Below are 25124 nucleotides of genomic sequence, written 5' to 3' on the forward strand. Positions count from 1 at the left end.
AACCAACAAGGTGGCTTAGTCTAGAACGGTCTAGAACCCAAGGGCTTGCTCACTGAAGGAACCTAAAATCACATTCTACTTATCTACCCAACTAAAAACCTAAATGGAAGCAAGTCCCCGCAGCAATGTTCCAACATCTAGGCAGAGTCTATAGCAGTATGTCCCTCTCACTTGGTCTGTATAGACAGAGTCTATAGCAGTATGTCCCTCTCACTTGGTCTGTATAGACAGAGTCTATAGCAGTGTGTCCCTCTCTCTTGGTCTGTATAGACAGAGTCTATAGCGGTATGTCCCTCTCACTTGGTCTGTATAGACAGAGTCTATAGCAGTATGTCCCTCTCTCTTGGTCTGTATAGACAGAGTCTATAGCAGTATGTCCCTCTCTCTTGGTCTGTATAGACAGAGTCTATAGCAGTATGTCCCTCTCTCTTGGTCTGTATAGACAGAGTCTATAGCAGTATGTCCCTCTCACTTGGTCTGTATAGACAGAGTCTATAGCAGTATGTCCTCTCCTTGGTCTGTATAGACAGAGTCTATAGCAGTATGTCCCTCTCTCTTGGTCTGTATAATTCTATGTCCCTCTCTCTTGGTCTTGGTAGACAATTCTATAGCAGTATGTCCCTCTCTCTTGGTCTAGACAGAGTCTTGGTAATGGTCTGTATAGACAGAGTCTAATTCTATAGGTAATTCTATGGGTAATTCTATTAGCAGTAATTCTATAGGTAATTCTATAGGTAATTCTATAGGTAATTCTAGGTAATTCTAGGTAATTCTATAGGTAATTCTATAATTCTATAGGTAATTCTATAGGTAATTCTCTGGTAATTCTAGGTAATTCTATAGTAATTCTATTGGTAATTCTATAGGTAATTCTATAGGTAATTCTATAGGTAATTCTATAGGTAATTCTATAGGTAATTCTATAGGTAATTCTATAGGTAATTCTATAGGTAATTCTATAGGTAATTCTATAGGTAATTCTATAGGTAATTCTATAGGTAATTCTATAGGTAATTCTATAGGTAATTCCACACGGTGAGATGAAACAGAAGTAGAGAACAGAAGTAGTCATACATGAACGTGACACTAAAACACAGATTTCAGATTATAGAAGAGAACTAAAAAAATAAAAGTCAAGTGTGAACGATTAGAATTTATCGACATGCAATATTTAAGACTCTACACAAGATTAAAAAATACAACATTGATATTATTATTGCTCAACATTCGGTTATGGCTGAAGGTACTTCCATTAGATTTGAGAAATGCAGTTTGACTACAGTGCTTTGGAGAGTCTACTGTCAAAATAGAGACGTGGTGAGATGGACTGAGTGGGAAAATGTCAGAAAGGAGGAGAAGAAAACAAGGGAGGATAATACTGAGAAACCTCTCTAGTTGACCATGTTATCCTTCACTAATAAAATCTCTCTAGTTGATCACGATATCCTTCACTAATCACTAATAAACCTCTCTAGTTGACCTAACATCCACGATATCCTTCACTAATCCTTCACGATATCCTTCACTAATAAACCTCTCCAACTGACACAGATATCCTTCACTAATAAACCACTGATATCCTTCACTAATAAAACCTCTCTAGTTGACCACGATATCCTTCACTAATAAAACCTCTCTAGTTGACCACGATATCCTTCACTAATAAAACCTCTCTAGTTGACCACGATATCCTTCACTAATAAAACCTCTCTAGTTGACCACGATATCCTTCACTAATAAAACCTCTCTAGTTGACCACGATATCCTTCACTAATAAAACCTCTCTAGTTGACCACGATATCCTTCACTAATAAAACCTCTCTAGTTGACCACGATATCCTTCACTAATAAAACCTCTCTAGTTGACCACTAGTTGACCACGATATCCTTCACTAATAAAACCTCTCTAGTTGACCACGATATCCTTCACTAATAAAACCCTCTAGTTGATCACAATATCCTTCACTAATAAACCTCTCCAACTGACAACGATATCCTTCACTAATAAACCTCTCCAACTGACCACGATATCCTTCACTAATAAAACCTCTCTAGTTGATCACGATATCCTTCACTAATAAAACCTCTCTAGTTGATCACAATATCCTTCACTAATAAACCTCTCCAACTGACAACGATATCCTTCACTAATAAACCTTCTCTAGTTGACCACGATATCCTTCACTAATAAAACCTGGGGTGTCTAATACAACAATATTATGTAGCCACATAGATGTACACACACACACACACACACACACACACACACACACAGTAGGTGTAAACACAACGGCGGGACATGTTTAAGAGGGGCCACTGTAACGAACCAACTGAAGAGAGGGATGGATTCAATCCGTAGCGCTGAAGATCCTCGTCATATTGGCCCTCTGACAAACTGCAGGAACATGGCCCTTAAATGTAAATCCTGGTAAAGCGTGAATCTTCAGTGCTACAGATTCAATCTGAGCCCTGAAGCAACAAAACAAACAGCGTTCTACTAAAACAACAACCCTGTATTTTCTTCGTGAAGATCATGATTTATTTAAGATAATATTACTTATATATTACCTCTGATCATGTAGTTCCTATTGTCCCTGAGTGTTCATCAACACGGCATCATACCCAGTGGGAACCAGGTGGGTTTAGATAGTGCAAGCATTGCTTCGGATGACGTTTAGCCCGGACTGTAGATTTCAATTAAAAATAAAACGTTTAGAAGTAAGAGGCTGAGAGTTTCTGCCATTTTACAAATAAGTACGACCGAATATACTGATGGAATCAACTGACATTCCATTCCAGAACCAGAATGGATGATTTATTTACAACTGGCATTCCATTACAGAACCAGAATGGATGATTTATTTACAACTGGCATTCCATTACAGAACCAGAATGGATGATTTATTTACAACTGGCATTCCATTACAGAACCAGAATGGATGATTTATTTACAACTGGCATTCCATTACAGAACCAGAATGGATGATTTATTTACAACTGGCATTCCATTCCAGAACCAGAATGGATGATTTATTTACAACTGGCATTCCATTACAGAACCAGAATGGATGATTTATTTACAACTGACATTCCATTCCAGAACCAGAATGGATGATTTATTTACAACTGGCATTCCATTACAGAACCAGAATGGATGATTTATTAAAAGCGATAGAACAGAGGGGGGGATTCAGAAGTGAAAGAGCGTGAATCAGCCAGCGAGACACACAGCTCTTATCACTGTGTTGGACAGACCACATGATGAAAGCCTCTATATAACGGCACAGAGAACAGGATTTCACCACATTTCTGTCAGGAGATGTGAAGACAAACAACAACAACAACAACAACAACATGTCATCTGATGAACACTCCTCTCTTTCTTCTGTAGCCCGTCTCTGTCTCTTGTTGAGGCTATATCTCAACGACAAGACTTGATTAACTACATCATATGATCTCTCTTCATTGATTGAAATAAACCTTCGCTAGGTGAGGAAGTGGGAAGGGTCACCATCGTCTACCCCTCCAGACATACTGGTATGATTAAGACAATAGGAAACAAGCCAAAGGAAGGATGGAATTCGGTTTCTGACAGACACAACCATTAAAATAGACATTACTTGGTGCTATACTTTCTGCGGTCAATAGATGGCGCTACTAGATAGCCATTACATTGAACAGCTTTAAATCTATTTTCACAGCTCTGGCGTTATTTAAGGGTTCGGTCTGACCGTTGACCGTCTCTTTAATGGCGGGACCAACAGGTCCTCCCTCCCTCAGAATAAAAAGCCTTTTTTTTTAAATCAGGTGCTGTTATTAAATCTCAGTTTCCATCTCAACGTCCCGTGTCTCAACTCGCGGTGCTCTTTAATAGAGGAGGGAAACAGCTTCTTTGAGACTTCAAAGTGTTTCCTTTGTAATGGTATGAAGAATATGCATATCCTTGCTTCAGGTCCTGAGCTACAGGAAGTTAGATGTCATTTCAGGCAACAAAAAAAGTTTAAAAAAAAAAGTTTTAAAAAAAAAAAAGTGTTGTGAGTGTGGCCTTGCCCCTCGCTGGGCATAACACCTGGCACACGGCCTGGCCTTTCCCCTCGCTGGGCATAACACCTGGCACACAGCCTGGCCTTGCCCCTCGCTGGGCATAACACCTGGCACACGGCCTGGCCTTGCCCCTCACTGGGCATAACACCTGGCACACGGCCTGGCCTTGCCCCTCGCTGGGCATAACACCTGGCACACGGCCTGGCCTTGCCCCTCGCTGGGCATAACACCTGGCACACGGCCTGGCCTTGCCCCTCGCTGGGCATAACACCTGGCACACGGCCTGGCCTTGCCCCTCGCTGGGCATAACACCTGGCACACGGCCTGGCCTTGCCCCTCGCTGGGCATAACACCTGGCACACGGCCTGGCCTTGCCCCTCGCTGGGCATAACACCTGGCACACGGCCTGGCCTTGCCCCTCGCTGGGCATAACACCTGGCACACGGCCTGGCCTTGCCCCTCGCTGGGCATAACACCTGGCACACGGCCTGGCCTTGCCCCTCGCTGGGCATAACACCTGGCACACGGCCTGGCCTTGCCCCTCGCTGGGTATAACACCTGGCACACGGCCTGGCCTTGCCCTCGCTGGGCATAACACCTGGCACACGGCCTGGCCTTGCCCCTCGCTGGGCATAACACCTGGCACACGGCCTGGCCTTGCCCCTCGCTGGGCATAACACCTGGCACACGGCCTGGCCTTGCCCCTCGCTGGGCATAACACCTGGCACACGGCCTGGCCTTGCCCCTCGCTGGGCATAACACCTGGCACACGGCCTGGCCTTGCCCCTCGCTGGGCATACACCTGGCACACGGCCTGGCCTTGCCCCTCACTGGGCATACACCTGGCACACGGCCTGGCCTTGCCCTCGCTGGGCATAACACCTGGCACACGGCCTGGCCTTGCCCCTCGCTGGGTATAACACCTGGCACACGGCCTGGCCTTGCCCCTCGCTGGGTATAACACCTGGCACACGGCCTGGCCTTGCCCCTCGCTGGGCATAACACCTGGCACACGGCCTGGCCTTGCCCCTCGCTGGGCATAACACCCGGCACACGGCCTGGCCTTGCCCCTCGCTGGGCATAACACCTGGCACACGGCCTGGCCTTGCCCCTCGCTGGGCATAACACCCGGCACACGGCCTGGCCTTGCCCCTCGCTGGGCATAACACCTGGCACACAGCCTGGCCTTAACAACACAGGTCAGAGAGAAACAACAGGGGATCTGGTTCTATTCATGGCTTCAGTGGTGTCTTTCATGTTCAACACGTGTGTGTGTGTGTGTGTGTGTGTGTGTGTGTGTGTGTGTGTGTGTGTGGTGTGTGTGTGTGTGTGTGTGTGTGTGTGTGTGTGCCCCAACAGAGGATGGGATCTGGTTCTATGGTAGTGTGCTGAGTGTGCTTGTGACTCTGTGTTTCAGGGTGTGTTGTGTGTGTGTGACATCTATCTGTGTGTGTGTGTGTGTCTGTGTGTGTGTGTGTGTGTGTGTGTGTGTCCATGTGTGTATTAAAAGGGCGTAAGCTGAGCTGAGCTTGTGACTCTGTGTCAGGGTGTGACCCATCTATCTACTGTGGTATAAGTCAGTGTACAAAGACCCACTAACTTCCTGTTTCACCACGGTACAGTGGCCAAGGTAGAACAGTGGGAGGGCATTGGTCACCATCACGGGAGGTAGACCAATCAAATCACAGGAAATGCAGATGATTTCAGAAGAGTAGATAAACATAATCATTTTCACAATAAAGAAGTTAAATGTTTTGATAGAAGATTGTGAGGGTGGAAATGGACTATTGCTTATTGAATGGATCATATCTCCAGTATTTCATTAACTCAGAGTGTGTGTGTGTGGACAATACACTATTCATTCATTAACTCAGACACAGGTGTGGACAATACACTATTCATTCATTAACTCAGACACAGGTGTGGACAATACACTATTGTCAATTAATCAGAGACAGGTCATTGTGTGTGTACACAGGTGTGTGTCTCATGACAGATTGTGTCCTGGCCCCATTCATTCATTAACTCAGACACAGGTGGACAATACACTATTCATTCAGCTGATTGACTCTGTCATTTCAGACACAGGTGTGGACAATGACACTATTCACTGTCATTAAGCCTCTCTCAGACACAGGTGTGGACAATACACTATTCATTCATTAACTCAGAGAACAGGTGTGGACAATGGTCACTATTCAGGTCAATTAACTCAGAAACAGGTTTGGACAGATAAACATATTCATTAATAAAGACAGGTTAAATGTTTTGATAGAGACAGGGTGGAAACACTATTCTTATTGAATGGATCATAAACTCCAGTATTTCATTAACTCAGAGACAGGTGTGGACAATACACTATTCATTCATTAACTCAGACACAGGTGTGGACAATACACTATTCATTCATTAACTCAGACACAGGTGTGGACAATACACTATTCATTCATTAACTCAGACACAGGTGTGGACAATACACTATTCATTCATTAACTCAGACACAGGTGTGGACAATACACTATTCATTCATTAACTCAGACACAGGTGTGGACAATACACTATTCATTCATTAACTCAGAGACAGGTGTGGACGATACACCATTCATTAACTCAGACACAGGTGTGGACAATACACTATTCATTAACTCAGACACAGGTGTGGACGATACACCATTCATTAACTCAGACACAGGTGTGGACGATACACCATTCATTAACTCAGACACAGGTGTGGACAATACACTATTCATTCATTAACTCAGACAGGTGTGGACAATACACTATTCATTCATTAACTCAGACAGGTGTGGACAATACACGATTCATTCATTAACTCAGACACAGGTGTCAGTAAAAGGGGCTCGTCAATTGGAACAAATGGGAGAGGTACAGGCTACAACACAAATAGATTGTAAAACATTGATTCATTTCTCAATATAGTATGTACTTATTATGAGCATGGTAACACCCTGTAGGACATTGGAAAGAGGTGGAATGGGACACCTTGATCTGCGTTCCAAACGGCACCCTATTCCCTATATAGGGCACTACTTTTAACCAGATCCACTTCTTACAAGTAGTGCACTGGGCAGGGAATAGGGTGCACTTTGGGACAGAACCCTGTTATTGTTGTGGTAGTGACTTCCTCTTCCTGTTGTGAAGGTTGAATAGCAGATGGCTTTGAAGGTGATGTTAACCGAAGGGGTGCAGTACTCCACACCACCTCCCCATCACATCGTTGTTCATAGGTAAGGGTTGTGACTAAATCCACTCCCCATCACATCGTTGTTCATAGGTAAGGGTTGTGACTAAATCCACTCCCCATCACATCGTTGTTCATAGGTAGGTGTTGTGACTAAATCCTCTCCCCATCACATCGTTGTTCATAGGTAAGGGTTGTGACTAAATCTGCTCCCCATCACACCGTTGTCCACAGGTAAGGGTTGTGACTAAATCTGCTCCCCATCACACCGTTGTCCACAGGTAAGGGTTGTGACTAAATCCTGCTCCCCATCACACCGTTGTCCACAGGTAAGGGTTGTGACTAAATCCACTCCCCATCCCAATAGGTTTGTTGTTTTGAGAGGAAAGACTGTTGGTTTTCTAAGTGCTTGAATGTTTTTTTCCTCAAAGAAACCTCCCAACCAACTCATGATCCAGGAGGACACAGAGGAGAAGACAGACGAACATGAACAGAGAAATGTCGGGTGTCTGTCCAGGTAAGAGCAAGTTAGGGCCAGGACCAAGGCACTGTCTGAGTGTCTCTCATTCAACGTGTCTCTATGACTCCCAAAGATCAACGCTGGCTCCATGACGTAAACTACAGTACAGGGCAGATACCGTACGGTAGGTTACCGACGGGGTCTTCGGCTAGCCGTCTATGGACATGGAGCCCTGTTCAAAGTCTGAGCCAAACAGCTCCCTGTATAGTGGAGGGAAGTGGGCTTGGACAATGTCTGGGTAGGTTGCTTTGAAGGCCGTCAGCTTCTCTGTGTGCCGGCTGACTAATGCCCGCAGGGTCGACACTTTGCATATCAACTGGAGAGAGAGAGAGAGAGAGAGAGGGAGAGACAGAGAGAGGGAGAGACAGAGAGAGAGGGAGAGACAGAGAGAGAGGGAGAGACAGAGAGAGAGAGAGAGGGAGAGACAGAGAGAGAGGGAGAGACAGAGAGAGAGAGACAGAGAGAGAGGGGGAGACAGAGAGAGACAGACAGACAGAGAGAGAGAGACAGAGCGAGAGCAAGAGAGACAGAGAGAGAGAGACAGACACAAAGAGAGAGACAGAGAGAGAGAGAGAGAGAGCAGAGACAGAGACAGAGACAGAGAGAGAGAGAGGGAGAGAGAGAGAATGGATTAGAAAAAAGCTATAAAGGACAATCAAAATCCACTGGACTTCCCAGTTACTGACCAGGAGCTCTATAAGAAACTTCAGGCTCTTAAATTTAAAAAAGCATGCGGACTTGATGGCATCCTAAATGAGATGCTCAAACTCACTAGTGCAAAATTTCAATTGGCTATATTAAAACTGTTTAATTTGATCCTGAGTGTAGGTTATTTCGCTGACATCTGGAATCAAGGACTCATAACCCCAATCTTTAAAAACGGAGACAAATTTGACCCTAACAATTCCAGAGGCATTTGTGTGAACAGTAACCTGGGGAAGGTTTTCTGTTGTATTATAAATGTAAGAGTTCTAAACTTCCTTAACTGGGATAGGTGGGACGGTAGCACCTGGCAAACATCCAGAGAAAATGCAGAGCGCCAAATTCAAATATATTACTATAAAAATGTAACTTTCAAGAAATCACACATGCAATACACCAAATTAAAACTACACTTTTGTGAATCCAGCCAACTTGTCAGAGTTCAAAAAGGCTTTACGGCGAAAGCAGACCATGCTATTATCTGAGTACGGCACCCCAGCAAACAAACACAGACAATCATATTTCAACCCGCCAGGCGCGACACAAATCGCAGAAATAAAGATATGTTTCATGCCTTACCTTTGAAGATCTTCCTCTGTTGGCACTCCAATATGTCCCATAAACATCACAAATGGTCCTTTTGTTCGTTTAATTCCGTCAATTTTTATCCAAAATGTCCATTTATTTGGCGCGTTTGATTCAGAAAAACACCGGTTCCAACACGCGCGACATGACTACAAAATATCTCAAAAGTTACCTGTAATCTTTGTCCAAACATTTCAAACAACTTTCCTGATACAACTTTAGGTATTTTTTTATCGTAAATAATCGATACAATTTAAGACGTGATAAACTGTGTTCCATACCAGAAGAAATCAAAGTGGAGCTTTTCAGGTCACGCGCCTCTCACAAAGAGTACACTTCCCTCTAACTACTTCTTCATTTCTCAAAGGGAAAACTTCAACCAATTTCTAAAGACTGTTGACATCCAGTGGAAACGATAGGAACTGCAAGCAAGTGAAATCTGAATTGAGATTGACCTCAAAAAAAAGAAAAGAAGAAGATTGAAATGAAAGAAAATCTGAATGGTTTGTCCTTGGGGTTTCGCCTTCCAAATAAGTTATGTTATACTCACAGACATCATTCAAACAGTTTTAGAAACTTCAGAGTGTTTTCATCCAAATCTACTAATAATATGCATATCTTAGTTTCTAGGCCTGAGTAGCAGGCAGTTTACTTTGGACACGCTTTTCATCCGGACGTGAAAATACTGCCAACTATCCCAATGAAGTTAATAAGAACAATGTCTTGAGTAAAAGCCAAATTGGATTTATACCAAAACATCGCACAACTGATCATATTTACACCCTACACACCCTGATAGATAAATATGTCCACCAAAATAATACCAAAATATACGCTTGCTTTATCGACTTCCAAAAAGCAGTTGATTCTATTTGGCAGACAGGACTGTTCTACAAAGTTTGAAAAGTTGTGTAGGGGTAAAACATATGACATAATTAGATCAATGTATACAGGAAATATGTACAGAATTAAAATTGGCAAGAAAATAACAGAATTCTGTAACCAGGGGTGGGGCCTTCGTCAGGGTTGTAATCTGAGCCCTGCACTCTTCAATATTTACATCAACGAATTGGCCACTATTCTAGAAAACCCTCAGCCCCTGGTGTTAGTCTCCAAAATTCAGAGGTTAAATGCCTACTCTTCGCAGATGACCTATACCTGCTGTCAACCACAGCACAGAGCCTGGACCTGCTAGAGCAGTACTGCCAGACCTGGGACCTGGCAGTAAACCCCAAAATGACTAAAATAATGATTTTAGATAGAGAGAGACAGACAGAGAGACAGAGAGTGAGGTTATTGAGATTCAGGACTGCTTGGTCACATTCTGACAGACAGACAGGACTTTCACATTTCCCAGTGTCCTGGTCAGGACAACAGATTTGTACCTTGGGGGTTTGAACTTGCAACCTTTTGGTTACTAGTCCAACACTCTAACCACTAGGCTACCCTGCCGCCCCAGATCTAGACTTTACTAGCCTGGTCCCTGATCTATACTTTACTAGCCTGGTCACAGTGAGTTAGCGTAGGTCTAGATGTTACATCACAGTGCTGCTGGTTACTAGTCCAACTCTCTAACCAATAGGCTACCTCCTAGTTACTGGTCCAACGCTCTAACCACTAGTCTACCTGCTGGTTACTGGTCCAACGCTCTAACCACTAGGCTACCTGCTGGTTACTAGTCCAACGCTCTAAACACTAGGCTACCTGCTGGTTACTAGTCCAACACTCGAACCACCAGGCTACCTACTGGTTACTAGTCCAACACTCTAACCACTAGTCTACCTGCTGGTTACTAGCCCAACGCTCTAACCACTAGGCTACCTGCTGGTTACTAGTCCAACACTCTAACCACTAGACTACCTGCTGGTTACTAGTCCAGCGCTCTAACCACTAGGCTACCTGCTGGTTACTAGTCCAACATTCTAACCACTAGGCTACCAGCTGGTTACTAGCCCAACACTCTAACCACTAGACTACCTGCTGGTTACTAGTCCAACGCTCTAACCACTAGGCTACCTGCTGGTTACTGGCCCAACACTCTAACCACTAGGCTACCTGCTGGTTACTAGTCCAACACTCTAACCACTAGACTACCTGCTGGTTACTAGTCCAACGCTCTAACCACTAGGCTACCTGCTAGTTACTAGTCCAACGCTCTAACCACTAGGCTACCTGCTGCTTACTAATCCAACGCTCTAACCACTAGGCTACCTGCTGGTTACTAGTCCAACGCTCTAACCACTAGGCTACCTGCTGGTTACTAGTCCAAGAATCTAACCACTAGGCTACCTGCTGGTTACTAGTCCAACACTCTAACCACTAGGCTACCCTGCCGCCCCAGATCTAGACTTTACTAGCCTGGTCCCTGATCTATACTTTACTAGCCTGGTCACAGTGAGTTAGCGTAGGTCTAGATGTTACATCACAGTGCTGCTGGTTACTAGTCCAACTCTCTAACCAATAGGCTACCTCCTAGTTACTGGTCCAACGCTCTAACCACTAGTCTACCTGCTGGTTACTGGTCCAACGCTCTAACCACTAGGCTACCTGCTGGTTACTAGTCCAACGCTCTAAACACTAGGCTACCTGCTGGTTACTAGTCCAACACTCGAACCACTAGGCTACCTGCTGGTTACTAGTCCAACGCTCTAACCACTAGGCTACCTGCTGGTTACTAGTCCAACACTCGAACCACTAGGCTACCTGCTGGTTACTAGTCCAACACTCTAACCACTAGACTACCTGCTGGTTACTAGTCCAACATTCTAACCACTAGGCTACCAGCTGGTTACTAGCCCAACACTCTAACCACTAGACTACCTGCTGGTTACTAGTCCAACGCTCTAACCACTAGGCTACCTGCTGGTTACTAGTCCAACGCTCTAAACACTAGGCTACCTGCTGGTTACTAGTCCAACACTCGAACCACTAGGCTACCTGCTGGTTACTAGTCCAACGCTCTAACCACTAGGCTACCTGCTGGTTACTAGTCCAACACTCGAACCACTAGGCTACCTGCTGGTTACTAGTCCAACGCTCTAACCACTAGGCTACCTGCTGGTTACTGGCCCTGGTTAACACTCTAACCACTAGGCTACCTGCTGGTTACTAGTCCAACACTCTAACCACTAGGCTACCTGCTGGTTACTAGTCCAACGCTCTAACCACTAGGCTACCTGCTGGTTACTAGTCCAACGCTCTAACCACTAGGCTACCTGCTGGTTACTAGTCCAACGCTCTAACCACTAGGCTACCTGCTGGTTACTAGTCCAACACTCTAACCACTAGTCTACCTGCTGGTTACTAGTCCAACGCTCTAACCACTAGGCTACCCTGTAAAGCAGAGTTGGGCTCAATTTCATTGTCATTTCAGAAAGGGAATTTCCAATTCTCTTCAATTAGGAAAATGTGGAATTGGAATTTGGTTTACTTTCTGCATTGACTGGAATTGAAAAGGAAATTGACCCCAATCCTGGTGTACAGCAATTGCATATATTGTATGTGCGTGTGGGTGTGTGTTATGTGTGTTATTTATTTTGCTCATTTGCACTCTCCATTATTTCTATCTCTACTTTGCACATTCTTCCACTGCAAATCTACAATTCCAGTGTTTTAATTGCTATATTGTATTTACTTTGCCACCATGGCCTTTTTTTGCCTTTACCTCCCTTCTCACCTCATTTGCTCACATTGTATATAGACTTGTTTCTACTGTATTATTGACTGTATGTTTGTTTTACTCCATGTGTAACTCTGTGTTGTTGTTAGTGTCGAACTGTTTTGCTTTATCTTGGCCAGGTCGCAATTGTAAATGAGAACTTGTTCTCAACTGGCCTACCTGGTTAAATAAAGGTGATCTGGCCTACCTGGTTAAATAACGGTGATCTGGTCTACCTGGTTAAATAAAGGTGATCTGGCCTACCTGGTTAAATAAAGGTGATCTGGCCTACCTGGTTAAATAAAGGTGATCTGGTCTACCTGGTTAAATAACGGTGATCTGGTCTACCTGGTTAAATAACGGTGATCTGGCCTACCTGGTTAAATAACGGTGATCTGGTCTACCTGGTTAAATAAAGGTGATCTGGCCTACCTGGTTAAATAACGGTGATCTGGTCTACCTGGTTAAATAAAGGTGATCTGGCCTACCTGGTTAAATAAAGGTGATCTGGCCTACCTGGTTAAATAAAGGTGATCTGGTCTACCTGGTTAAATAACGGTGATCTGGTCTACCTGGTTAAATAACGGTGATCTGGTCTACCTGGTTAAATAAAGGTGATCTGGCCTACCTGGTTAAATAACGGTGATCTGGTCTACCTGGTTAAATAAAGGTGATCTGGCCTACCTGGTTAAATAACTTTGATCTGGTCTACCTGGTTAAATAACGGTGATCTGGTCTACCTGGTTAAATAAAGGCCTTTTTTGCCTTTACCTCCCTTCTGATTTCTGGCCTACCTGGTTAAATAACGGTGATCTGGTCTACCTGGTTAAATAAAGGTGATCTGGCCTACCTGGTTAAATAAAGGTGATCTGGCCTACCTGGTTAAATAAAGGTGATCTGGTCTACCTGGTTAAATAACGGTGATCTGGTCTACCTGGTTAAATAACGGTGATCTGGCCTACCTGGTTAAATAACGGTGATCTGGTCTACCTGGTTAAATAAAGGTGATCTGGCCTACCTGGTTAAATAAAGGTGATCTGGTCTACCTGGTTAAATAACGGTGATCTGTCTACCTGGTTAAATAAAGGTGATCTGGCCTACCTGGTTAAATAAAGGTGATCTGGCCTACCTGGTTAAATAAAGGTGATCTGGTCTACCTGGTTAAATAACGGTGATCTGGTCTACCTGGTTAAATAACGGTGATCTGGTCTACCTGGTTAAATAAAGGTGATCTGGCCTACCTGGTTAAATAACGGTGATCTGGTCTACCTGGTTAAATAAAGGTGATCTGGCCTACCTGGTTAAATAACGGTGATCTGGTCTACCTGGTTAAATAAAGGTGATCTGGTCTACCTGGTTAAATAAAGGTGATCTGGTCTACCTGGTTAAATAAAGGTGATCTGGCCTACCTGGTTAAATAAAGGTGATCTGGCCTACCTGGTTAAATAAAGGTGATCTGGCCTACCTGGTTAAATAAAGGTGATCTGGTCTACCTGGTTAAATCAAGGTGAAATAAATAACTAACAAATACCTTAGTGAGAACCACGTCCTCTCTGCCGTTCTTCTGAAGGACATGTTGGAGAGCCAGCTGGATCTTCTGTTGCAGCTTCTCTACCTTCACCTTCTCCTGAAGCCACGTCCGATCTACACGCACCATCAGTTAAACGATGCAGCGTTGTATAAATAATAACACCCAGAGATGCTCTCGGACTGCCACAAGGGGGAATAGCTGTGTGTGTGTGTGTGTGTGTGTTATGTGATTGTAGAAGATATGTGCTCGCAACGTTGCGTCGTGAACGTGACAGCATCGTGCCTACCTGCAGACATCAGGACGTACGCTGAGAAGAGAGCGATCTCCTCCTCAGAGAGATGGATGACAGACATACTCTTCCCAAACTCAAAGACTAAGCGAATCAGATCGTCACAACCTGTCAGACACACACACAGAGAGAGAGAGAGGAGAAGTTATGTGGACCAGAACAACACAGTCTGTCAGACACACAGAGAGACAGGAGTAGTTATGTGGGTCAGAACATCACAGTCTGTCAGACACACAGAGAGACAGGAGTAGTTATGTGGGTCAGAACATCACAGTCTGTCAGACACACAGAGAGAGAGGAGAAGTTATGTGGACCAGAACAACACAGTCTGTCAGACACACAGAGAGACAGGAGTAGTTATGTGGGTCAGAACATCACAGTCTGTCAGACACACAGAGAGACAGGAGTAGTTATGTGGTCAGAACATCACAGTCTGTCAGACACACAGAGAGACAGGAGTAGTTATGTGGGTCAGAACATCACAGTCTGTCAGACACACAGAGAGAGACAGGAGAAGTTATGTGGGTCAGAACATCACAGTCTGTCAGACACACAGAGAGACAGGAGTAGTTATGTGGGTCAGAACATCACAGTCTGTCAGACACACAGAGAGACAGGAGTAGTTATGTGGACCAGAACAACACAGTCTGTCAGACACACAGAGAGACAGGAGTAGTTATGTGGGTCAGAACAACACAGTCTGTCAGACACACAGAGAGACAGGAGTAGTTATGTGGATCAGAACAACACAGTCTGTCAGACACACAGAGAGAGAGGAGAAGTTATGTGGATCAGAACAACACAGTCTGTCAGACACACAGAGAGACAGGAGTAGTTATGTGGGTCAGAACATCACAGTCTGTCAGACACACAGAGAGACAGGAGTAGTTATGTGTCAAATATCACAACAACACAGGACACAGAGCAGGACATCATGATCTGAACAGACGTCACCTGGCATGCATTGCTTTGGAGTTCAGTCAGTCCAATCCATATCCTAGTGGCCCAGCCATTCAGTCAGTCCAGTCCATATCCTAGTGGCCCAGTCATTCAGTCAGTCCAGTCCATATCCTAGTGGCCCAGCCATTCAGTCAGAGGTGGTCCATTCAGTCAGTCCAGTCCATATCCTAGTGGCCCAGCCATTCAGTCAGTCCAGTCCATATCCTAGTGGCCCAGCCATTCAGTCAGTCCAGTCCATATCCTAGTGGCCCAGCCATTCAGTCAGTCCAGTCCATATCCTAGTGGCCCAGCCATTCAGTTAGTCGAGTCCATATCCTAGTGGCCCAGCCATTCAGTCAGAGGTGGTCCATTCAGTCAGCCCAGTCCATATCCTAGTGGCCCAGCCATTCAGTCAGTCCAGTCCATACCCTAGTGGCCCAGCCATTCAGTCAGTCCAGTCCATATCCTAGTGGCCCAGCCATTCAGTCAGTCCAGTCCATATCCTAGTGGCCCAGCCATTCAGTCAGAGGTGGTCCATTCAGTCAGTCCAGTCCATATCCTAGTGGCCCAGCCATTCAGTCAGAGGTGGTCCATTCAGTCAGCCCAGTCATATCCTAGTGGCCCAGCCATTCAGTCAGAGGTGGTCCATTCAGTCAGTCCAGTCCATACCCTAGTGGCCCAGCCATTCAGTCAGTCCAGTCCATATCCTAGTGGCCCAGCCATTCAGTCAGTCCAGTCCATATCCTAGTAGGGCCCAGCCATTCAGTCAGAGGTGTACACTGTTTACCCGGGGGCAGGGCTACCGACGTTAAGGCTAATCTGAAGATGGTGCTGGCTAAAGCTAAAACTGGCGAGTGTAGAGAGTATAGAGATATTGTTATCCACGTCGGCACCAACGATGTTAGGATGAAACAGTCAGAGATCACCAAGCGCAACATAGCTTCTGCGTGCATATCAGCTAGAAAGATGTGTCGGCATCGAGTAATTGTCTCTGGCCCCCTCCCAGTTAGGGGGAGTGATGAGCTCTACAGCAGAGTCTCACAACTCAATCGCTGGTTGAAAACTGTTTTCTGCCCCTCCCAAAAGATAGAATTTGTAGAAAATTGGCCCTCTTTCTGGGACTCACCCACAAACAGGACCAAGCCTGACCTGCTGAGGAGTGACGGACTCCATCCTAGCTGGAGGGGTGCTCTCATCTTATCTACCAACATAGACAGGGCTCTAACTCCTCTAGCTCCACAATGAAATAGGGTGCAGGCCAGGCAGCAGGCTGTTAGCCAGCCTGCCAGCATAGTGGAGTCTGCCACTAGCACAGTCAGTGTAGTCAGCTCAGCTATCACCATTGAGACCGTGTCTGTGCCTCGACCTAGGTTGGGCAAAACTAAACATGGCGGTGTTCGCCTTAGCAATCTCACTAGGATAAAGACCACCTCCATTCCTGTCATTACTGAAAGAGATCATGATACCTCACATCTCAAAATAGGGCTACTTAATGTTAGATCCCTTACTTCAAAGGCAATTATAGTCAATGAACTAATCACTGATCATAATCTTGATGTGATTGGCCTGACTGAAACATGGCTTAAGCCTGATGAATTTACTGTTTTAAATGAGGCCTCACCTCCTGGCTACACTAGTGACCATATCCCCCGTGCATCCCGCAAAGGCGGAGGGGTTGCTAACATTTACGATAGCAAATTTCAATTTACAAAAAAAAAAATGACGTTTTCGTCTTTTGAGCTTCTAGTCATGAAATCTATGCAGCCTACTCAATCACTTTTTATAGCTACTGTTTACAGGCCTCCTGGGCCATATACAGTGTTTCTCACTGAGTTCCCTGAATTCCTATCGGACCTTGTAGTCATAGCAGATAATATTCTAATCTTTGGTGACTTTAATATTCACATGGAAAAGTCCACAGACCCACTCCAAAAGGCTTTCGGAGCCATCATCGACTCAGTGGGTTTTGTCCAACATGTCTCTGGACCCACTCACTGTCACAGTCATACGCTGGACCTAGTTTTGTCCCATGGAATAAATGTGGTGGATCTTAATGTTTTTCCTCATAATCCTGGACTATCGGACCACCATTTTATTACGTTTGCAATTGCAACAAATAATCTGCTCAGACCCCAACCAAGGAACATCAAAAGTCGTGCTATAAATTCACAGACAACACAAAGATTCCTTGATGCCCTTCCAGACTCCCTCTGCCTACCCAAGGACGCCAGAGGACAAAAATCAGTTAACCACCTAACTGAGGATCTCAATTTAACCTTGCGCAATACCCTAGATGCAGTTGCACCCCTAAAAACTAAAAAAACTTTAAAAAATTCTCATAAGAAACTAGCTCCCTGGTACACAGAAAATACCCGAGCTCTGAAGCAAGCTTCCAGAAAATTGGAACGGAAATGGCGCCACACCAAACTGGAAGTCTTCCGACTAGCTTGGAAAGACAGTACCGTGCAGTACCGAAGAGCCCTTACTGCTGCTCGATCATCCTATTTTTCTAACTTAATTGAGGAAAATAAGAACAATCCGAAATTCCTTTTTGATACTGTCGCAAAGCTAACTAAAAAGCAGCATTCCCCAAGAGAGGATGACTTTCACTTTAGCAGTGATAAATTCATGAACTTCTTTGAGGAAAAGATTATGATTATTAGAAAGCAAATTACGGACTCTTCTTTAAACCTGCGTATTCCTCCAAACCTCAGTTGTCCTGAGTCTGCACAACTCTGCCAGGACCTAGGATCAAGAGAGACGCTCAAGTGTTTTAGTACTATATCTCTTGACACAATGATGAAAATAATCATGGCCTCTAAACCTTCAAGCTGCATACTGGACCCTATTCCAACTAAACTACTGAAAGAGCTGCTTCCTGTGCTTGGCCCTCCTATGTTGAACATAATAAACGGCTCTCTATCCACTGGATGTGTACCAAACTCACTAAAAGTGGCAGTAATAAAGCCTCTCTTGAAAAAGCTAAACCTTGACCCAGAAAATATAAAAACTATCGGCCTATATCGAATCTTCCATTCCTCTCAAAAATTTTAGAGAAGGCTGTTGCTCAGCAACTCACTGCCTTCCTGAAGACAAACAATGTATACGAAATGCTTCAGTCTGGTTTTAGACCCCGTCATAGCACTGAGACGGCACTTGTGAAGGTGGTAAATGACATTTTAATGGCATCGGACCGAGGCTCTGCATCTGTCCTCGTGCTCCTAGACCTTAGTGCCGCTTTTGATACCATCGATCACCACATTCTTTTGGAGAGATTGGAAACCCAAATTGGTCTACACGGACAAGTTCTGGCCTGGTTTAGATCTTATCTGTCGGAAAGATATCAGTTTGTCTCTGTGAATGGTTTGTCCTCTGACAAATCAACTGTAAATTTCGGTGTTCCTCAAGGTTCCGTTTTAGGACCACTATTGTTCTCACTATATATTTTACCTCTTGGGGATGTTATTCGAAAACATAATGTAAACTTTCACTGCTATGCGGATGACACACAGCTGTACATTTCAATGAAACATGGTGAAGCCAAAATTGCCCTCGCTAGAAGCATGTGTTTCAGACATAAGGAAGTGGATGGCTGCAAACTTTCTACTATTAAACTCGGACAAAACAGAGATGCTTGTTCTAGGTCCCAAGAAACAAAGAGATATTCTGTTGAATCTGACAATTAATCTTAATGGTTGTACAGTCGTCTCAAATAAAACTGTGAAGGACCTCGGCGTTACTCTGGACCCTGATCTCTCTTTTGAAGAACATATCAAGACCATTTCAAGGACATCTTTTTTCCATCTACGTAACATTGCAAAAATCAGAAACTTTCTGTCCAAAAATGATGCAGAAAAATTAATCCATGCTTTTGTCACTTCTAGGTTAGACTACTGCAATGCTCTATTTTCCGGCTACCCGGATAAAGCACTAAATAAACTTCAGTTAGTGCTAAATACGGCTGCTAGAATCCTGACTAGAACCAAAAAATTTGATCATATTACTCCAGTGCTAGCCTCTCTACACTGGCTTCCTGTCAAAGCAAGGGCTGATTTCAAGGTTTTACTGCTAACCTACAAAGCATTACATGGGCTTGCTCCTACCTATCTCTCTGATTTGGTCCTGCCGTACATACCTACACGTACGCTACGGTCACAAGACGCAGGCCTCCTAATTGTCCCTAGAATTTCTAAGCAAACAGCTGGAGGCAGGGCTTTCTCCTATAGAGCTCCATTTTTATGGAACGGTCTGCCTACCCATGTCAGAGACGCAAACTCGGTCTCAACCTTTAAGTCTTTACTGAAGACTCATCTCTTCAGTGGGTCATATGATTGAGTGTAGTCTGGCCCAGGAGTGGGAAGGTGAACGGAAAGGCTCTGGAGCAACGAACCGCCCTTGCTGTCTCTGCCTGGCCGGTTCCCCTCTTTCCACTGGGATTCTCTGCCTCTAACCCTATTACAGGGGCTGGGTCACTGGCTTACTGGGGCTCTCTCATGCCGTCCCTGGAGGGGTGCGTCACCTGAGTGGGTTGATTCACTGTTGTGGTCATCCTGTCTGGGTTGGCGCCCCCCTTGGGTTGTGCCGTGGCGGAGATCTTTGTGGGCTATACTCAGCCTTGTCTCAGGATGGTAAGTTGGTGGTTGAAGATATCCCTCTAGTGGTGTGGGGGCTGTGCTTTGGCAAAGTGGGTGGGGTTATATCCTTCCTGTTTGGCCCTGTCCGGGGTGACCTCGGATGGGGCCACAGTGTCTCCTGACCCCTCCTGTCTCAGCCTCCAGTATTTATGCTGCAGTAGTTTATGTGTCGGGGTTGGGGTCAGTTTGTTATATCTGGAGTACTTCTCCTGTCCTATTCGGTGTCCTGTGTGAATCTAAGTGTGCGTTCTCTAATTCTCTCCTCTCTTTCTTTCTCTCTCTCGGAGGACCCTGAGCCCTAGGACCTGAGCTCCAGGACTACCTGACATGATGACTCCTTGCTGTCCCCAGTCCACCTGGCCATGCTGCTGTTCCAGTTTCAACTGACCTGAGCCCTAGGACCATGCCCCAGGACTACCTGACATGATGACTCCTTGCTGTCCCCAGTCCACCTGGCCATGCCGCTTGCTCCAGTTTCAACTTCCACCTGACTGTGCTGCTGCTCCAGTTTCAACTGTTCTGCCTTATTATTATTCGACCATGCTGGTCATTTATGAACATTTGAACATCTTGGCCATGTTCTGTTATAATCTCCACCCGGCACAGCCAGAAGAGGACTGGCCACCCCACATAGCCTGGTTCCTCTCTAGGTTTCTTCCTAGGTTTTGGCCTTTCTAGGGAGTTTTTCCTAGCCACCGTGCTTCTACACCTGCATTGCTTGCTGTTTGGGGTTTTAGGCTGGGTTTCTGTACAGCACTTTGAGATATCAGCTGATGTACGAAGGGCTATATAAATAAATTTGATTTGATTTGATTTGATTTGAGGTGGTCCATTCATTCACTCCAGTCCATACCCTAGTGGCCCAGACATTCAGTCAGAGGTGGTCCAAAACAGTCCCTAATACTAATGAACAACTTCCTCTCCTATTAAATCGATGGTTCTGAAACGTCTGAACCTCAACTACAGATTGAAGTGGATGAACGTGATTCGCTGGGTTGTATTCTGACTCACCTAACGCTTTGAAAGGGGATGAACGTGATTCGCTGGGTTGCATTCTGACTCACCTAACGCTTTGAAGACGTCGGTCCCAGCGTACTTCCCATCAAAGTAGACGGTGCTGTTCTGAGAGTCAAAGGCACGACACATCCTGATGAACACCACCTCAAGAGACCCTGAGGAGAGACAACAACAACACAACCATCACTACAGAGAGACGACAACAACACAACCATCACTACAGGTCAGAGAGACGACAACAACACAACCATAACTACAGGTCAGAGAGACAATACAACACAACCATCACTACAGAGAGACGACAACAACACAACCATCACTACAGAGAGACAACACAACACAACCATCACTACAGGTCAGAGAGACAACAACAACACAACCATCACTACAGGTCAGAGAGACAACACAACCATCACTACAGGTCAGAGAGACAACAACAACACAACCATCACTACTGGTCAGAGAGACAACATAACACAACCATCACTACAGGTCAGAGAGACAACATAACACAACCATCACTACTGGTCAGAGAGACAACAACAACACAACCATCACTACAGGTCAGAGAGACAACATAACACAACCATCACTACTGGTCAGAGAGACAACAACAACACAACCATCACTACAGGTCAGAGAGACAACATAACACACCATCACTATGGTCAGAGACAACACAATATCAACACAACATCACTACTGGTCAGAGGGTTTCTTAACATAACAGGACATCACTACTGGGGGGTTTCAACAAGTAGACACAACCATCACTACAGGTTTCTTATGACAACATAACAGGACATCACTGGGGGTTTCAGAGTAGACAGTACATAGATTGGGGGTTTCTTATATAAGTAGAAGAGTACATAGATTGGGGGTTTCTTATATAAGTAGACAGGACATAGATTGGGGGGTTTCTTATATAAGTAGACAGTACATAGATTGGGGGTTTCTTATATAAGTAGACAGTACATAGATTGGGGGTTTCTTATATAAGTAGACAGGACATAGATTGGGGGTTTCTTATATAAGTAGACAGTACATAGATTGGGGTTTCTTATACCAGTAGACAGTAGATAGATTGGGGGTTTCTTATATAAGTAGACAGTACATAGATTGGGGGTTTCTTATATAAGTAGACAGATAGATTGGGGTTTCTTATATAAGTAGACAGGACATAGATTGGGGGTTTCTTATATAAGTAGACAGGACATAGATTGGGGGTTTCTTATATAAGTAGACAGGACATAGATTGGGGGTTGATCATTGTGATGTCATTACGAGACGTTCCATCATCTTGTCTACCTGCTTTGAGCAACACTATCTGGTCGTTCTGACAGAGCTCCATGAAGCCGTCGATGCGCTTGGCGAACTCCACCACGTACTGGATGGCCTCCGTTATCTTGATGGCACACAGCTGCCACATCACCTCCTCCGGCTGACATAAACAACAACAACAACAATGTTAAAAGAGGCATAATTGTTGATGCTAGTATCAGAGAGAGAGGGACAGAGAGAGAGAGACAGAGAGAGAGAGAGAGAGAGAGAGAGAGAGAGAGAGAGAGGGACAGAGAGAGAGTGAGCGAGAGACAAAGAGAGAGAGACAGAGAGAGAGTGAGAGTGAGAGAGAGAGAGAGAGAGACAAAAGAGAGAGAGAGAGAGAGAGAGAGAGACAGAGAGAGTGAGAGACAGAGAGAGCGAGAGAGAGAGAGAGAGACAGAGAGAGAGAGAGAGAGAGAGAGAGAGAGAGAGTGAGAGACAGAGAGAGCGAGAGAGAGAGAGAGAGCGAGAGAGAGAGAGAGAGAGAGAGAGAGAAAAAGAAGAAGGAAGAGGGGGGTGACAAAGGACTATGAGAACAAAAGTAGTGTACTTGGTAGTGTGTAGTGTACTAGGTAGTGTACTAGGTAGTGTGTAGTGTGTATCGTACTAGGTTGTGTACTAGGTAGTGTGTATCGTACTAGGTAGTGTACAAGGTAGTGTGTAGTGTACTAGGTAGTGTCCTAGGTAGTGTGTAGTGTACTAGGTAGTGCACTAGGTAGTGTACTAGGTAGTGCACTAGGTAGTGTGTAGTGCACTATGTAGTGTACTAGGTAGTCTGTAGTGTACTATAGGTAGTGTACTAGGTAGTGAACTAGGTAGTGTGTAGTGTACTATAGCTAGTGTACTAGGTAGTGTGTAGTGTACTAGGTAGTGTACTAGGTAGTGTACTAGGTAGTATGTAGTGTACTATAGGTAGTGTACTAGGTAGTGCACTAGGTAGTGTACTAGGTAGTCTGTAGTGTACTAGGTAGTGTACTAGGTAGTGTGTAGTGTACTAGGTAGTACACTAGGCAGTGTGTAGTGCACTATGTAGTGTACTAGGTAGTCTGTAGTGTACTATAGGTAGTGTACTAGGTAGTGCACTAGGTAGTGAACTAGGTAGTGTATAGTGTACTATAGCTAGTGTAGTGTCTCCTGACAGTGTCTCCTGACCCCTCCTGTCTCAGCCTCCAGTATTTATGCTGCAGTAGTTTATGTGTCGGGGGGCTGGGGTCAGTTTGTTATATTTGGAGTACTTCTCCTGTCCTATTCGGTGTCCTGTGTGAATCTAAGTGTGCGTTCTCTAATTCTCTCCTTCTCTCTTTCTTTCTCTCTCTCGGAGGACCTGAGCCCTAGGACCTGAGCTCCAGGACTACCTGACATGATGACTCCTTGCTGTCCCCAGTCCACCTGGCCATGCTGCTGCTCCAGTTTCAACTGACCTGAGCCCTAGGACCATGCCCCAGGACTACCTGACATGATGACTCCTTGCTGTCCCCAGTCCACCTGGCCATGCTGCTGCTCCAGTTTCAACTTCCACCTGACTGTGCTGCTGCTCCAGTTTCAACTGTTCTGCCTTATTATTATTCGACCATGCTGGTCATTTATGAACATTTGAACATCTTGGCCATGTTCTGTTATAATCTCCACCCGGCACAGCCAGAAGAGGACTGGCCACCCCACATAGCCTGGTTCCTCTCTAGGTTTCTTCCTAGGTTTTGGCCTTTCTAGGGAGTTTTTCCTAGCCACCGTGCTTCTACACCTGCATTGCTTGCTGTTTGGGGTTTTAGGCTGGGTCTCTGTACAGCACTTTGAGATATCAGCTGATGTACGAAGGGCTATATAAATGAATTTGATTTGATTTGATTTGATTTTGAGTGTACTAGGTAGTGTGTAATGTACTAGGTAGTGTACTAGGTAGTATGTAGTGTACTATAGGTAGTGTACTAGGTAGTGCACTAGGTATGTACTAGGTAGTCTGTAGTGTACTAGGTAGTGTACTAGGTAGTATGTAGTGTACTATAGGTAGTGTACTAGGTAGTGCACTAGGTAGTGTACTAGGTAGTGTGTAGTGTACTAGGTAGTGTACTAGGTAGTGTGTAGTGTACTAGGTAGTGTCCTAGGTAGTGTGTATTGTTACCTTCGTCTGGTAGGTCTCTATCTCCTCCTGGAGGAAGGCCTGCCAGGTCATGCTCTGTAGCTCCTCCCTCAGGTACTGACACGTCTCCTGGTGGGACTTGGAGATGTTCTGGCCTAGGTGTTCTACAGGAGAGAACAGCAGGACAAGGTCAAGAGCTGGACCACGATTGGTCCAGGACAACGTCAAGAGCTGGACCACGATTGGTCCAGGACAACGTCAAGAGCTGGACCACGATTGGTCCAGGACAACGTCAAGAGCTGGACCACGATTGGTCCAGGACAACGTCAAGAGCTGGACCACGATTGGTCCAGGACAACGTCAAGAGCTGGACCACGATTGGTCAAGGACAACGTCAAGAGCTGGAACACGACTGGTCCAGGACAACGTCAAGAGCTGGACCACGATTGGTCAAGGACAACGTCAAGAGCTGGAACACGACTGGTCCAGGACAACATCAAGAGCTGGACCACGATTGGTCAAGGAAAACGTCAAGAGCTGGAACACGACTGGTCCAGGACAAGGTCAAGAGCTGGACCACGATTGGTCAGGACAACGTCAAGA

At 45.1% G+C, this 25124-nt stretch overlaps 1 protein-coding gene, 1 long non-coding RNA gene and 1 pseudogene across 2 annotated transcripts; all 3 read right to left on the reverse strand.

Moving 5' to 3' along the window:
• Positions 1-1580: 1580 nt before the first annotated feature.
• LOC121844953 lies at positions 1581-4007 on the reverse strand. Its single transcript, XR_006082240.1, has 3 exons — positions 2195-4007; positions 1903-2047; positions 1581-1854 (listed from the first exon to the last, which is right to left on the reverse strand). It is a non-coding gene; the product is annotated as an uncharacterized LOC121844953 (long non-coding RNA).
• Positions 4008-4027: 20 nt separating this feature from the next.
• LOC121844952 lies at positions 4028-5354 on the reverse strand. Its single transcript, XM_042315494.1, has 2 exons — positions 5214-5354; positions 4028-5131 (listed from the first exon to the last, which is right to left on the reverse strand). Exon 2 carries the CDS (start codon positions 5083-5085, stop codon positions 4177-4179), a length of 909 nt encoding a protein of 302 aa, XP_042171428.1. The 5' UTR covers positions 5086-5131; positions 5214-5354; the 3' UTR covers positions 4028-4176.
• A 1037-nt stretch (positions 5355-6391) lies between these two features.
• LOC121844951 overlaps positions 6392-25124 on the reverse strand; it is a 73122-nt pseudogene continuing 54389 nt past the window's right edge.

The sequence above is a fragment of the Oncorhynchus tshawytscha genome, unplaced genomic scaffold (assembly GCF_018296145.1).
Source record: "Oncorhynchus tshawytscha isolate Ot180627B unplaced genomic scaffold, Otsh_v2.0 Un_contig_3359_pilon_pilon, whole genome shotgun sequence".
NCBI lineage: Eukaryota > Metazoa > Chordata > Actinopteri > Salmoniformes > Salmonidae > Oncorhynchus > Oncorhynchus tshawytscha.

Coding starts and splice junctions, on each gene's coding strand:
- LOC121844952 (XM_042315494.1), bottom strand. CDS start 5,085: ATGCCCAGCGAGGGGCAAGGCCAGGCCGTGTGCCAGGTGTTATGCCCA.